At 36.2% G+C, this 15494-nt stretch overlaps 2 protein-coding genes across 3 annotated transcripts; both read right to left on the bottom strand.

Moving 5' to 3' along the window:
* Positions 1-1339: 1339 nt before the first annotated feature.
* LOC137719387 (cytosolic endo-beta-N-acetylglucosaminidase 1-like) lies at positions 1340-6216 on the bottom strand. The gene is made up of 11 exons (XM_068458429.2): positions 5655-6216; positions 5222-5359; positions 5017-5126; positions 4795-4906; positions 4603-4710; positions 4268-4380; positions 3754-3835; positions 3543-3623; positions 2714-2769; positions 2410-2545; positions 1340-2253 (listed from the first exon to the last, which is right to left on the bottom strand). Exons 1-11 carry the CDS (start codon positions 6168-6170, stop codon positions 1507-1509), a joined length of 2199 nt encoding a protein of 732 aa, XP_068314530.2. The 5' UTR covers positions 6171-6216; the 3' UTR covers positions 1340-1506.
* Positions 6217-7711: 1495 nt separating this feature from the next.
* LOC137719383 (cytosolic endo-beta-N-acetylglucosaminidase 1) lies at positions 7712-14944 on the bottom strand. 2 transcript variants are annotated; one of them, XM_068458426.2, is made up of 11 exons: positions 14211-14944; positions 12697-12834; positions 11427-11536; positions 11203-11314; positions 11011-11118; positions 10688-10800; positions 10172-10253; positions 9965-10045; positions 9191-9246; positions 8860-8995; positions 7712-8692 (listed from the first exon to the last, which is right to left on the bottom strand). In XM_068458426.2, the coding sequence occupies exons 1-11, from the start codon at positions 14613-14615 to the stop codon at positions 7949-7951; spliced, it is 2085 nt and encodes a 694-aa protein (XP_068314527.2). In that variant the 5' UTR covers positions 14616-14944; the 3' UTR covers positions 7712-7948. The 2 variants fall into 2 exon arrangements, with proteins under 2 accessions (XP_068314527.2, XP_088549987.1); XM_088693861.1 differs by lacking the exon at positions 12697-12834.
* Between the last annotated feature and the right edge of the window lie 550 nt (positions 14945-15494).

Raw genomic sequence — 15494 nt, 5'->3', positions numbered from 1 at the left:
AGAAGAGAAGGGAGAGAGAAGGGAGGAGGGGTCGGGGTGGGGAAGATGATAGGGTTTTGGGTTTTTTATATTTTATATTTTATATTTATTTATATTTTTTATATTTATATTTTTAATTAATTATTTTAATATTTGTAATGAGACGTGGCACCCGGTCATTATCCACATGGGTGCCACATCATCACTTAACAGGAGAATTGACAGTTTGATTAACGGATGTACGAGACTGTCCCAAAATTAACACTTTAGGTGTGACTCTGGGATGAAAAAACTTCATGTACTAAATGTTGAAAACCATGAAATTTCAGGGTAGTAAACAGAGTTTAACCCTTAATTTTATTATTAAAAAAATTTGAAAATTATAAACAAATACAAAAAAAAAAAAAAAAAAAAATAAGAGAATATCAATGGTGGTGTGACCGGGACCGAATTGTAATTTCGGATAATAAAACGTAGTATGACATGATTAGCTAAAAGTCTTATTCGAAACTAAAAATATTATTAATTTTTTAAAATAAAATTTTAATATCAATTGCCCAGATAATTTATTTACGGGTTAAAATACACTCCGACAATTACTGTTCAGTAAGATAATAATTGTCAATTGCCCAAGGGCTTGGTAATAATCGCCCTAAGACGTGGAGTCGCCCTAATGGCATTTGCAAACCCATCACTATAAAGAAACTTTCAATCATTATAAAGGCATCAGATGTTTTCCACTTTTGTGCAAACCCATCACTATAAAGAAAATTTCAATCATTATTAAAGGCATCAGATGTTTTCCGCTTTTGTGCGACACATTTTTCCCACTCTTGCAGTCTTACTTTCGGGATCGTTCTACATGGTATTAATTGTATACATGAAAATATGCAACTGAAACACTAAAATATATTCTAAATCTATTACGTGTTGTTATGTATTTTAATTTGTTAACATGGGTGCACAAATATTTACATGTTCCCTACCCCAACTTCTCTTTAAAAAAAGTTATAGTTATTTTAAGTACATTTTATCTTCAGACTTGGATTTGATACTACTGGAGGACACTAAACTGTTTGACAAGAAATGCAGGTAACCCTATAGCCAAGTAGGTGGTTTTTACTTTCTAGGTTTATGTCTGTGGTTGGAACTAGGGTTTATGGATGTGAAGATTGAGGAAGCTGAATTAGGGGAAACAAAGTAAGTATTTCGGATTTAGGGTTTAGAAATTCTTTAAGTTTGTATGTTTTCCACGTGGAGGAAACCGAATCGGCATCACATTTTTTTTTTCCTTGTAACATAACTCAACTGCCAATTCCTCCGTCTCCATGTGAAAAATGAGTTTGCTTGTACTTACAGAAAGATCTAATGATTCAGTAATGAGTATTAATTAGTGCAAATCTTAATCTAATCAACAACACAGCACTTCAATTACCATATTTGATTAAAGCTAGCAAATGACAGCATCATCGTGTTATCATGCTGACAACATTATTCATCCTAGCTCACACGATCACTAATTCAAACTTACAACTCGTTAGCCAAAGCTGCAGCCTCAAGTAGAAACACCGGCGAGTCGTCTAGTTTCTGGTTACTCCCGTCGGTACCACACACTTGAACGATAAACTTGATGTCAGAAGTGCCAGAAGGGACTGCGAGGTCATCCACGTAAAAAGCTTCTACTCGTGCTGCTCCAAGATACTCATGCACCCTTTCTAGCGCTGCTCCTTGATGGCCAAGTGATCCCTTTGCTAGTTTTTCAACATAAATATTATAATTTGTGTATGGATAATCGTTCCCGTCTTTCAACTTCCAAGTGATTTTAAGACTAACGGTCTTGGAACCCTCAGATCCTGTTGTCCATTTGGTATACTCACCTTCGACAAGCCACGAATCAGAAGGCGGAAAATCTGAATTCTGCCCACAAGTCTTAATTGAAATATGACCAAGCACTGCATAGTACTCTGTTGAATTCCGAGTGTCTTCCTCTGATATGGACTTCAGTCTCCTTTTGTCAAATTCAGGCTTCGACCTGTAGCACAGAGCATGTATTTCTGTTAGTCTGTATCCATTCATTCGGATGCTACTCTCCTGCATGACCCACCCAGGGGAAATTCCCGGCGTTTCAGGTTGACGTGTCATCATCACTTTATCAAATTTGCTTGAGAAGTGGTTCAGGTTCCAGTTTACAAGAAGTACCGACTTTCTTTCGTTCAGGGTAGTAGAAGAGAATACAAGATGCAAGCCTAGACGAGAATTATTCTCCGATTTCACCTGCATTAATTGGAATATGCACAGTTCAAAACTTGTCTGCGAGTGCACTATATGAAGAAAATAAAATAAATAGAAGATTCTAGGCACATGTACAGGTAGTCTAACGACGATTTGGACAACTTTAGTAACTTACAATGCACGGAAGAGATAGCTTACAGAATACTTAAAGTGGAGAGGTAAATCCCCCAAAAGAACATCTCCTTGAAAGAGCCTAGTCGAGAAATTATCAGTGTCTTCAAGGTTTCCTTTAAATGTGATGTTTCCTCCTCCACTATAGGATGCTTCCTTGAAACTATAATTTGCCAACATATGTTTGAATGAAGAAGAATATCAAATATATCCAAAAATGTTCTTAAGTTTTTGCAAAGCTTAGGCACTGATACTCGGAAACCCGGTATAAGATAAAGTTTATGCATAAGGTCAAATGTCTAGGGTGTAGGGTTTAGGAACTAAAACTTACTCAACATGGACCTGGATGCCATCTGGGGTTGCATTGCCACTAAACTCAAGGAAAGGCTGTGACATATCAATAGGAGTAAATTAGCATGCTTGACCATGTCAAAGATTTGACAACAATGCACTGCACCTGCCCACTAATAGCGATACGCACGACACACGAAAGGAAAAAAAGCATATAACATAATTTAAAACCAGTAATGTTTCGCAGATGGCGACTGCAGTAAAGCAATAATCCCTATCCACTCTGGTGCAGGTTCGATCCCCACTGATCGCCCTTCCCCCTAACATTTAACAATTTAACCCATTAACGCTATTTTTTGTAAAAAAAAAGGGTAATATTCATGCACAGGATTGAACATTCAAATTTGTTATTATAACATTCCATATCACCGACACTCAAGCCCAATGACGTTAGCTTTTTCGTTCTTATTCCAGGTTATTTTGCTGTCAAGAACTAAAACAAGGAAGTAATTCAAACATTTCCATCCACTAAGAAGAAAGAACCGCCTTCGAACAGCTGGAACTCGAAAAAGATAATAAAATTTAATGATTATGGTAGGATTTTATTGTCATGGCGAACTATGAAAATGCTTGTTTGAACTTGGCAGCTTAAGATATTAACCAACAGAAAAAAAAAAAAAATCTAGATATTGAACTTGGAAATACGCTTTGAAACTCTAAAATAAATTGAAAAAGTTCAAACTGCAAATTTGATAGTATTTCAATGAAAAGAGTAGGGAAATAAGAAGAAGATGGAAACCAAACTGCAATCTAACAGTATGTCATTTGACTAAGGAGCGTCTGATACCACAAGGCTATTTGGTCCATACCTGCAACCCTTGGGAAGAAATGTTACACCAAGAAGCATCGGATACTTGCCCTCCGTCGACAGAAACATGATATCCATAACCCTGAACAGTAATACAGAAAAATAGTGTTTAGGTAACAGGTATATATACAGGATATATGAAGTTTATGAACTAGGTCATGCTTCCAACATCCATAAATGGCCCACTGCAGTATCAATATAGTCACGGCGACCTGATCAAAATTTGTATAGAATGGTAGCACTTTAGGATAATTTTGTACCACTCCCCATGATTTTTCCACAAGGGACCACCAACTGCAAAACAAATGAATTTATCAGGAGAAACTTCAGCAAATGTAACATTCATACTATTAAGAACACAACCAGGTCATATTCGGATCTAACTGTGGTTGATTACATAAAGTTCTTTTTCCAACTAACCACGGAAGGCAATTCCAAAAATGTTGGCATTCAAGACAATCAAATAGCGTTACAAGTAAAAGAAGTGAAGACTACGGTATGATCATGCCAGCTTTTATCAGGAGTTAATGCATCCTTTTACTAGCTTTTGTTAAAAGACGTGAAAATATCATGCCAGCTTTTGTGTGTAAAATAATGTCTATGAACTTATGTAACTGGTACTGGAAATCCGAAATAATAACGAAAGAAGTATTACGGACAAGTTCGTATACTAATCAATGGAACTACAAGTTTGTGAAACTTTGCAAATAGGGGCAAGTCAGTTACTGATTCTGAGCAATCTGAAAATTTGGTGGTTGATTAGTCTCATAGATCCATCCGGGAGCAAATATGGCCGTTGATACACCATCCTTTTTCAGCACATCTAGTGCAACACTTGTCTGATATGCAGAGTTATTAAAAAAAACAAAGTTAACTACAAAAAATAATCTCCCAGAAAAACCACCTGAATTCTCCATTACTTGGAGTTGTAAAAACATTAACCATAAAGAGTTGACATGTTGTTCATTTATAATGGCACTTGAAACACTCACTCAGCACAGTGAAATATAATCAACTCCCGGAAAGGTTCTCATACCTCACGATATTAGTGTCTCACTTACATTCCATTGTCCACCACCGAAAGTGCCCCTTCCAAAAACATCAATTCCCATGTAGACATCATACTTTCTGTCACCAGCAACAGCTGCGGAAAGCCTCGGATAGTTTTCCTGCATGGCACATAGGTTTAACTGTGTGAAAGAGTATTTAGAGAACAAAAACAAACTTCCATAAGGAAGAAGTGAAAACCATACCTTCCATGTATAGTTCACGAAAATTCCATCACATATATCAAAGAAAGGTTTATTCTTTTCATTCAGTTGATTTTGCCAGCTAAGTTTACCATCAGTTGTAACACTATCATACCTGCCGAATAGACAATAGTAAGTCAAATATAAACTTTAAATGGCAGCTATATCAAAAGGGGGCAAAAAATTAAGTGACGGGAAACATCAGTAATATCTCCTAACACTCACCATATCACCAAAGAGCCAGGCACAGAGGAATGCATTGTCTGGGTTAAATGGCTGACAAATGCTTTCAAATTAGGGATTTGGTCCGAATTCAACTCAACCTCCATATTGATCTGCAAGTAGCAGTTATCATGACAACTCAATAAAAAGAGTGCAATAAAAAATACAGAAACTTGAAAAAAGCATGCAGTTAGGGTGAACTGTATACCAGCCATCCGTCGAAGCCCAAAGCAACGGCAAGTTCTGCCAAGAACTCGGCATACATTTCAGCAGACTCTTTCGTCGACAGCAATTTGTTGCAAATAAGCTTCCCTTCATCCCATTCTGTGATGAAAGTCCCCAACACCTTATATGCCAATATAAAGAACCAACAAGGTTAGATTCCGAAAATCCTTTCAATCATTTCGAACTACAGACGGCTCGCAAGAAAAACAAGTCATAATCCATAACCAAAACATAAGCAAATCAAAGAGTTCCCAGGAAAAAAAACAATACAAAAACGAAGGACAACACTTTGTGTGTTTCCAAACTGAAATTCTCAACCCGTCTTGAACTTACAAAAAGTCAACTCATCTCCACATTAATCACTTGAACACAAATATTTTTCCTCAAGATCCCAAAATCCCGAAGTTTCAGATTACCTTAACTCCATGTCTGTGAGCAGTATTAGTCCAACACGGAGGCGGAAGAGTGACAAGACTATGCGAAAAGTAGATGAATACATCGATCAAATACCAATGCCATATCGCATACGCGTTCGGATTGGTCCCTCCCTGGATCCACTTATCATCGCCATAGCCGCCCGCCATGTCATGGCAGACAATCACTCTGGGCCTGTCGGGCAGCGACAGGGAAGGCGACTCGGATTGCAGAGGAACCGTGGATTTGTTAAAAGGGTAGTGAAAGGACTCGAAGTAGGACCTGGACTCGAGGTCTTCGAGAGTTTTGATCGGGTAGGAGATGGGAACGGCGGGTTGGGTCGGGTCGAACGGTGGAGGAGTTGGGCCGGAGGATTGGTGGTCCGGGGCGGTGGCCGGTTGGGACATTTTGAAGAAGGGGAAGAAGACTTGGGCTTTGCCGCGGATCAGGCGGAGGAGACTGAGGAGAGAGAGTATGGTCTGGCAGCTAATATAGGAGCGAAGACGGGGAAGAAGCATGTGCTCAGAGAGAGAGAGAGACTGACTGACTGAGGTCGTTGCTGACGTTGCAGTGGTGGTTTTTAATTGGTGGGAAATTGGGAATGTTTGAAAACAACAATAGGCGGACTTCAAGTGGAAATTTTTTTAATTGTGACGGGAATCATGTGGTTTTTATGTTTTTATGTAAGTAGCGAAAGAATATATTTTTTAAAGGGAATTGATAGTAGCATTTTAAAAATCTTATTTGGTATTTTAAATTTTTTATAATTGGAAAAAAAAAATACACTTGTGAGGAGTGTAGAATAAGATTTTTGAAATGCTAATAACAATTGTCTTTTTAAATTGTTAACTTTTTGACACACATATTTAATGAGACATGATATACCATCCGTATGACAGTCACGCTGGTACACCAAGTTGAGCTAGGTTCGCGGCGTTATGCCAAGACTTTTTTGTTTGTCAATGTCAACAATACAAGAGGAAAACCTTGGTTACGGCCTACCAGGTCAGGCTGACTACAACTTCATTTGTTTGACACCTCTTACACAAGTCCGAGATTTTTTGTATTTAGTTCTTGTTTGATCTCATGCTGCTTTCATGTGATGTGTATTTAATTTTGTAATTAAAAAAATTTAAAAATTATAAACAAATACAAAAAATAAAAAATAAAATTAACAGAATATGAACGGTGTCGTGACCGAGACCGAATTGGAATTTTGGATAATAAAACGTGGTATGACGGATTAGCTAAAAATCTTATTCGAAACTAAACATAATATTATTTTTTTAAACAAAATTTTAATGTCAATTGCCCAAACAATTTATTTACAGGTAAAAATGCATTTCGACAATTACAATTTATCAAGACAATAATTGCCAATTGCCCAAGAACCAGTTAATAGTCGCCCTATAAAGAAAATTTCAATCATTATAAAGGCATCAGATGTTTTCCACTTTTGTGCAAACCCATCACTATAAAGAAAATTTCAATCATTGTTAAAGGCATCAGATGTTTTCAAGACTTGCTTTCGAGATCATTCTGCATGACATTAATTGTATACACGAAAATATGCAACTAAAATACCGAGATGTATTTGTGGACATCGAAATTTAATTTTTCGTGTTTACAGTATTTTAAATCTATCACTGTGTTGTTATGTATTTTAATTTTCCAACATGAGTGCACAAATATTTACATGTTCCTTACCCCCAACTTCTCTTTAAAAAGTTTATGTTATTTTCTTTTAAGTATTTTTTATATTCAGACTCCGATTGATACTACTGGAGGACAGTTTGACAAGAAATGCAGGTAACCCTATAGCCAAGTAGGTGGTTGTTACTTTCTAGGTTTATGTCTGTGAGGAAGCTGAATAGGGGAAACAAAGTAAGTATATCGGATTTAGGGTTTAGGGTTTAGAATTGCTATAAGTTTGTATGTTTTCCAAGTGTCGGAAACCGAATCGGCATCACTTTTTTATTTTTTCCTCGTAACATAACTCGACTGCCAATTCCTCCGTCTCCATCTGAAAAATGTGTTTGCTTGTAATTACACAAAGATCTAATGATTCAGTAATGAGTATTAATTAGTGCAAAATTACAAAAAGATCTAATGATTCAGTAATGAGTATTAATTAGTGCAAATCTTAATCTAATTATTAATTAGTACAAATCTTAATCTAATCAACAACACAGCACTTTAATTACCATATTTGATTAAAGCTAGCAAATGACAGCATCATCGTGTTATCACGCTGACAAAATTATTCACCCTAGCTCACACGATCACTAATTCAAACTTACAACTCGTTAGCCAAAGCTGCAGCCTCAAGTAGAAACACAGGCGAGTCGTCTAGTTTCTGGTTACTCCCGTCGGTACCACACACTTGAACGATAAACTTGATGTCAGAAGTGCCAGAAGGGACTGCCAGGTCATCGACGTAAAAAGCTTCCACTCGTGCCGCTCCAATATACTCATGCACCCTTTCTAGCGCTGCTCCTGGATGGCCAAGTGCTCCTTTTGCTAGTTTTTCAACATAAATATTGTAATTTGTGGCTGGATAATCGTTCCCGTCTTTCAATTTCCAAGTGATTTTAAGACTAACGGTCTTGGAACCCTCAGATCCTGTTGTCCATTTGATATATTCACCTTCGACAAGCCACGAATCAGAAGGCGGAAAATCTGAAGTCTGCCCACCAGTCTTAATTGAAATATGACCAAGCACTGCATAGTACTCTGTTGAATTCTGAGTACCCTCTTCTGCTATGGACTTCAGTATCCTTTCGTCGAATTCAGGCTTCGACCTATAGCACAGAGCATGTATTTCTGTTAGTCTGTATCCATTCATTCGGATGCTACTCTCCTGCATGACCCATCCAGGGGAAATTCCTGGTGTTTCAAGTTGACGTGTCATTATCACTTTATCAAATTTGCTTGAGAATTCGTTCAGGTTCCAGTTTACAAGAAGTAACGACTTTCTTTCGTTCGGGGTAGAGGAGAATATAAGATGCAAGCCTAGTTGAGAATTATTCTCCGATATCACCTGCATTAATTGGAATATTCGCAGTTCAAAACTTGTCTGCGAGTGCACAATATGTAAATAAATTAAAAAAAAAAAAAAAAAAGGGAGATTCTGGTCAGCATGTACAGGTTGTCTAACAACGATTTGGACAACTTTGGTAACGTCAAAGCACGGAAGAGATTGCTTACAGAATACGTAAAGTGGAGAGGTGAATCCCCCAAAAGAAGATCTCCTAGAAAGAGCCTTGTCGAGAAATTATCAGAGTCTTCAAGGTTTCCTTTAAATGTGATGTTTCCTCCTCCACTATAAGATGCTTCCTTGAAACTATAATTTGCCAACATACGTTTGAATGAAGAAGAAAATCAGATCTTATAGTAATAATGGCTTGTCCATCCAATATATCCAAAAAATGTTCTTAAGTTTTTGCAAAGCGCCGAAACTCTGAAATCCGGTATAAAATAGTGTTTATGCATAAGGTGTCAAATGTTTAGAGTGTAGGGTTTTGGAACTAAAACTTACTCAACATGGACCTGGATGCCATCTGGGGTTGCATTGCCACTGAACTCTAGGAACGGCTGTGACAGGTCAATAGGAATAAATTAGCATGCTTGACCATGTCAAAGATTTGACAACAATGCACTGCACCTGGAGGCATACTACTGTAAATTTCCCACTAATAATTTAAAACCGGTAATGTTTCACAGATGATGCTTTACCGTAGTGGCGGAAAGCAGGTTCGAACCCCACCAATCCCCCTCCTTCCTAACATTTAACAATTTAACCCACTAATGCTATTGTTTGTCAAAAAAATAAAACAGTAATTTCATGCGTGGGATTGAACAGTCGAATTTGTTATTATAACACTCCATATCACCAACACTCAAGCTCAAAGACGTTGTTTTTCTTTTTCTTTTTATTCCAAGTTATTTTGTCGCCAACAACTAAAACAAGGAAGTAATTCAAATATTTCCATCCACTAAGAAGAAAGAACTCCCTTCGAACAGCTACTTAGGATAATAAAATCCGATGATTATGGTTAGATTTTATTGTCATGGCGAACTATAAATGAAAATGCTTGTTCGAATTTGTCACCTTAAGATATTAACCAACAGAAAAAAAATTCTAGATTTTGAACTTAGAAATAGGCTTTGAAACTCTAAAATAAATTGAAAAAGTTCAAACCGCAAATTTGATAGTATTTCAAAGAAAAGAGTAGTATTTCTAGATATAACATCTAAGGGTATGTCATTTGACTATGAAGCGTCTGATACCACAAGGCTATTTGGTCCATACCTGCAACCCTTGGGAAGAAATGTTACACCAAGACGCATCTGATACTTGCTCTCCGTCGACAGAAACATGATATCCATAACCCTGAACAACAATGCAGAAAATAGCGTTAGTTAACAGGTATATACAGGATCTATGGAGTTTATGAACTAGGTCATGCTTTCAACACCCATAAATGGCCCACTGCAGTATCAACATAGTCACACCAACCTGATCAAAGTTTGTATAGAATGGTAGCACTTTAGGATAATTTTGTACCACTCCCCATGATTTTTCCACAAGGGACCACCAACTGCAAAACAATTGAATTTATTATGAGAAACTTCAGTAAATGTAATATTCATACCATGAAGAACTCAACCACGTCAAATTCCGATCTGACTGGGGTTGATTACATAAGGTTCTTATTCCAACTAACCAGGGAAGGCAGCTACGATGCTGGCATTCAAGAGAATCAAGTAGCTTTAGAGGTAAAAATATAAAATTGTAAAGATATTTCAAGGACACTTGGTTAATATACGAAGACTACAGTATCATCATGCTAGCTTTTGTTAAAGAAGCGAAAATATCATGCCTGTTTTTGTCAGTAGAGTAATGTCTATGAACTTATGTAACTGGTACTAGAAATCTGAAATAATAACTAAAGAACTATTAAGGACAAGTTCGTATACTAATCAACGGAACTACAAGTTTGTGAAAATTCGCAACTGGGGGCAAGTTAATTACTGATTCTGAGCAATCTGAAAATTTGGTGGTTGCTTAGTCTCATAGATCCATCCAGGAGCAAATATGGCCGTTGATACATCATCCTTTTTCAGCACATCTAGTGCAACACTTGTCTGATATGCAGAGTTATTAGAAAAAACAAAGTTAACTACAAAAAAGCAAGGCTCCCAGAAAAACCACCTGAAATTCTCCATTACATGGAGCTGTAAAAACATTAACCATAAGAGTTGACACACTTAAAACACTCATTCGTCACAGTGAAATATAATCAAATCCTGGAAAGGTTCTCATATCTCACATGTCATTAGTGTCTCATCACTTACATTCCATTGTCCGCCACCGAAAGTGCCCCTTCCAAACACATCAATTCCCATGTAGACATCATACTTCCTGTTACCAGCAACAGCTGCTGAAAGCCTCGGATAGTTTTCCTGCATGGTACATAGGTTTAACTATGTGAAAGAGTATTTAGAGAACGAAAACAAACTGCCATACGGAAGAAGTGAAAACCATACCTCCCAATTATAGTTCACGAAAATTCCATCACATATATCAAAGAAAGGTTTGTTCTTTTCATTCAGTTGATTTTGATAGTTCAGTTCACCATCAGTTGTAACACTATCATACCTGCCGAATAGACAACAGTAAGTCAAATATAAACTTTAAATGGGACGCTATAACAAAAGGAGGCAAAAATATAAGTGACGGGAAACATCATTCGTATCTCCTAAACACTCACCATATCACTAAAGAGCCAGGCACAGAGGAATGCGTTGTCTGGGTTAAATGGCTGACAAATGCTTTCAAATTAGGGACTTGGTCCGAATTCAACTTAACCTCCATATTGATCTGCAAGTGGCAGTTATCATGATCACAACTAAATAAAAAGAGTGCAATAGAATGAATTTCCACCAAACAAAATAACGGAAGAAAGCATCGGTTTGATAATTGGAACTTCCCTATTTCTCATGCCATCCCTTTTTCCTTGAACGGTTAGAAACTTAAAAACTTCAAATATGAATACTATGGTAGCTTGCTATTTAACTTCTTGAACCAGCAGAACTGGAGCATTCATCTTTCAAGAAATACAACACGTTCCTCCGTTTGCATGCAAGTGTGCTACCAGAGCAGATCATAATTGGCTGATCAACAAAGCTAAAATCTAAAACCTATATATATATATAAAAGAGAAAAAAAAAAAAAAAAAAAAAGATTCCCATTCCTATTTTTTCTACTCCATTGAGTAAAACCTTAATCCCTTTCAATTTTTTTTATCAAAGTCCTTAGTTTTAATAAATGTCATTAATTATTTCAATATAAAATATTTTTTATTTCTAAATATATTCAATAAGTGTTAGAAACGTTACATTTGTTATATTTATATTTATGGTTAAATTTTTTATCATATATTTTTACTTTTAGCTTGTACCATTTTTGATCATATATTTTTATTTTTAGTTTGTACCCATTTTTAATTTGCAACCCTTTTTTTTAATTTGTACCAATTTTCTTTTCAATTTTAATTTGTACCCATATATTAATTCCTTTTTGTGCCCATATTTTTTAAACTTTTATTTGTATTTGTAATTTTGTACCCATATTTTTTAATTTATTTGTACCCATTTTTAATTTTGCTAAATATATCTATTTATTCATGTTTTAAAATATATCAATAGTTATTTTTAAAATATGTTAATAATTATGTGGGACATTATTTTTTTGCTATAATTTTTGTGTAGATCAATATTACTCTATAATTATTTTTAAGTATTTATTTATAATTTAAAAAATATAATTTGAATTTGTTTAAATTCCATAATTTGTGGGAAATTAAATGCGTAAATGCTTGAGTTAAATCTCTTAAATAAGGCTAAGGACCTCGATCAAAATATTTAAACAAACAAAATTTCAATCTAACAATTAGGTTGATTAAAGACCGAAACCAAAATCATCCTAAAAAAATACAGCAACTTAAAAAAAGCATGCAGTTTGGGTGAACTATATACTACCAGCCATCCATCGAAGCCCAACGCAACGGCAAGCTCCGCCAAGAACTCAGCATACATTTCAGCAGACTCTTTTGTCGACAACAATTTGTTGCAAATAAGCTTCCCTTCATCTCCTTCTGTGATGAAAGTCCCCAACACCTTACATCCCAATATACAGAACCAACAAAGTTACATTCCGAAATTCCTTTCAATCATTTGGAGCTAAGAACGGCTCGAAAGAAAAACAAGTCATAATTCACAACCAAAACATAAGCAAATCAAAGAGTTCCCAGGAATAAAATAAAAAAAAAAAAAAAAAAAAAACAAAGGACAACACTGTGTTTCCAAACTGAAATTCGAGTATTTATCAAATATAGTCAAAAATTAACTCTTAATTTCAAAAATGTCACTTTTTATAAAAACTTTCAAATATATCAAAAAATTCACTTAAATAGACACAAATACCCTCAAATTTAACAATTAAATAAATTAAAGGCTTTTTAGTTACTATCACCTCAAGTTCTGGTCCAACTTCACCTTCACTTCTACACTCCACCACCACAACCCTATCCCCTTCGACCCCTTCATCACCGACATTGAGCACCACCATGATTACCGCAAGTGAGAGCAGTAGAATTTCAATCATGCCTTCTACGTCTTCTTTTTTACTAATATCATTTTTAGTTTTAAATATAAAAATAGTTTTTAAAGTTAATCCACATGTCATTAGATGATTATATTTGTGAGACCTACATAGTGTCACATCATCACACTAACAAAGCAATTAACAGATTTTTCACGAAAAAAACTAAAATGACCACGATAGACAAGTTCAAAGAAAAACTAAAATGATTCAAGATAGACAAATTCAAGAACACTACTATTGATTATCATTAATTATTAATGACCATATTAAAGAGTTATGTTAATGTCACGAATCATTTTGGATCATTTTGGGTAAAAAGTTTTTATTTTATTGTTAAATTAGAGCTTATTTGTGTCTATTTAAGTAAAACTTTTGATATATTTGAAAGATTTTATAAAAATTGACATTTTTAAAATTAAGGATTAATAATTTTAGGAATACTATCGAAAAATTCAAAAAACCTTTAATTTTAATAAAAAATAACAAATGAAGGTGTAGTGAACAGTATAAAAAAAAAGATAAAAATATGATTTTTTGTGAAAAATAAATAATACCGAGAGTATTTTATTAAAATTCTTTTAATTTTTTGGTATATTTGATAAATACTCCTGAAATTCTCACCCCTGTCTTAAACGGAAAAGAATCCTGACCGAATCATTTTTTTTGGAGATTCTAGAGATTCTATGATCGTGATTATTCATCATACATCATGCAGTTAAAAATCATTTCAAAATTTAAAATTTAAAAATAAATATAAATAGTTCGATGCTTTTCCGTCGTAAACTAACAAAAAGTGAACTCATTTCCGCATTAATCACTTGAACACACAAATCCCAAATTCCAAAACATGTTTCCCTAAAAATCCCAAAATTCCGAAGTTGCGAATTACCTTAACTCCATGCCTGTGAGCAGTATTAGTCCAACATGGAGGCGGAAGAGTGACAAGACTATGCGAAAAGTAGATGAATATATCGATCAAATACCAATGCCATATTGCATACGCGTTCGGATTGGTCCCTCCCTGGATCCACTTATCATCGCCATAGCCGCCGGCCATGTCATGGCAGACAATCACTCTGGGCCTGTCGGGCAGCGACAGGGAAGGCGACCCGGATTGCAGAGGAACCGTGGATTTGTTAAAAGGGTAGTGAAAGGACTCGAAGTAGGACCTGGACTCGAGCTCTTCCAGGGTTTTGATCGGGTACGAGATGGGAACAGCGGGTTGGGTAGGGTCGAACGGTGGAGGGGTCGGGCCGGAGGATTGGTGGTCCGGGGCGGTGGCCGGTTGGGACATTTTGAAGACGGGGAAGAAGACTTGGGCTTTGCCGCGGATCAGGCGGAGGAGACTGAGGAGAGAGTATATGGTCTGGCGGCTAATACAGGCGCGAAGAAGGGGAAGAAAGAAGCATGTGCAGAGAGAGAGAGAGAGAGAGAGAGAGAGGGAGGCTGACTGACTGAGGTCGTTGCTGGCGTTGGAGTGGTTCTGGGTTTTTAATCGGTGGGAAGAGAGAGAGAGGGATGCTGACTGACTGAGGTCGTTGCTGGCGTTGGAGTGGTTCTGGGTTTTTAATTGGTGGGAAAAGAGAGAGGTTCTGGGTTTTTAATTGGTGGGAAAAGAGAGAGAGAGGGAGACTGACTGACTGAGGTCGTTGCTGGCGTTGGAGTGGTTCTGGGCTTTTAATTGGTGGGAAGAGAGAGAGAGAGAGAGAGAGTGACTGACTTGAGTCCTGTTGGAACCGAATTCGCCACAGATCCCTAACTCTCAAGCAAAATATTAAGTGACTTTGGAACAAGGCTAGAAGATGAGGTGTCCAAACACAGACTTGCTCTCTTCGACTGAGAGCCACAAGAAAGTAAGAACTTGTTTAGTGTTCTATTTGAAATTTTTTATTTTTTCTCAAAATATTTTTTGAAAATAATTTTTTTTAAGATTCAAAAATTTGATCGGTTTGTGATTTAAAATTTTTAAATTTTACGATTTAAATTAGACAAAGAGATACAAAAAGAGGAGATCGCATTAGAGAGAAGGGAAGAGGAGAGAGGAAGAAAGATACTAAGAAATGAATGAAGGAAAGAGAAAGGAAGAGGAGAAAGGAAGAAAGATAGTAATAAATGAATGAAGGAAAAATAAAGAAGAGAAGATCGAACGAGATAGAGAGGAAGAGTAGTGAGA

The sequence above is a fragment of the Pyrus communis genome, chromosome 1 (genome assembly GCF_041283825.1).
Source record: "Pyrus communis isolate YQ-2024b chromosome 1, ASM4128382v1, whole genome shotgun sequence".
Lineage (NCBI taxonomy): Eukaryota > Viridiplantae > Streptophyta > Magnoliopsida > Rosales > Rosaceae > Pyrus > Pyrus communis.
Note: the sequence above shows the minus strand (reverse complement) of the source record. Positions and strands in the feature narration are given on the sequence as shown.

What these genes read in the sequence shown, in the direction of transcription:
- LOC137719387 (XM_068458429.2), bottom strand. Translation starts at nt 6,170, where the DNA reads ATGCTTCTTCCCCGTCTTCGCTCCTATATTAGCTGCCAGACCATACTC. An exon ending in CTCACAGACATGGAGTTAAG is followed by an intron (nt 5,360 to 5,654) that starts GTAATCTGAAAC and finishes TTGGCATATAAG; the next exon opens with GTGTTGGGGACTTTCATCAC. An exon ending in TCGTGAACTATACATGGAAG is followed by an intron (nt 4,711 to 4,794) that starts GTATGGTTTTCA and finishes TGTGCCATGCAG; the next exon opens with GAAAACTATCCGAGGCTTTC.
- LOC137719383 (XM_068458426.2), bottom strand. Translation starts at nt 14,615, where the DNA reads ATGTCCCAACCGGCCACCGCCCCGGACCACCAATCCTCCGGCCCGACC. An exon ending in CTCACAGGCATGGAGTTAAG is followed by an intron (nt 12,835 to 14,210) that starts GTAATTCGCAAC and finishes TTGGGATGTAAG; the next exon opens with GTGTTGGGGACTTTCATCAC. An exon ending in TCGTGAACTATAATTGGGAG is followed by an intron (nt 11,119 to 11,202) that starts GTATGGTTTTCA and finishes TGTACCATGCAG; the next exon opens with GAAAACTATCCGAGGCTTTC.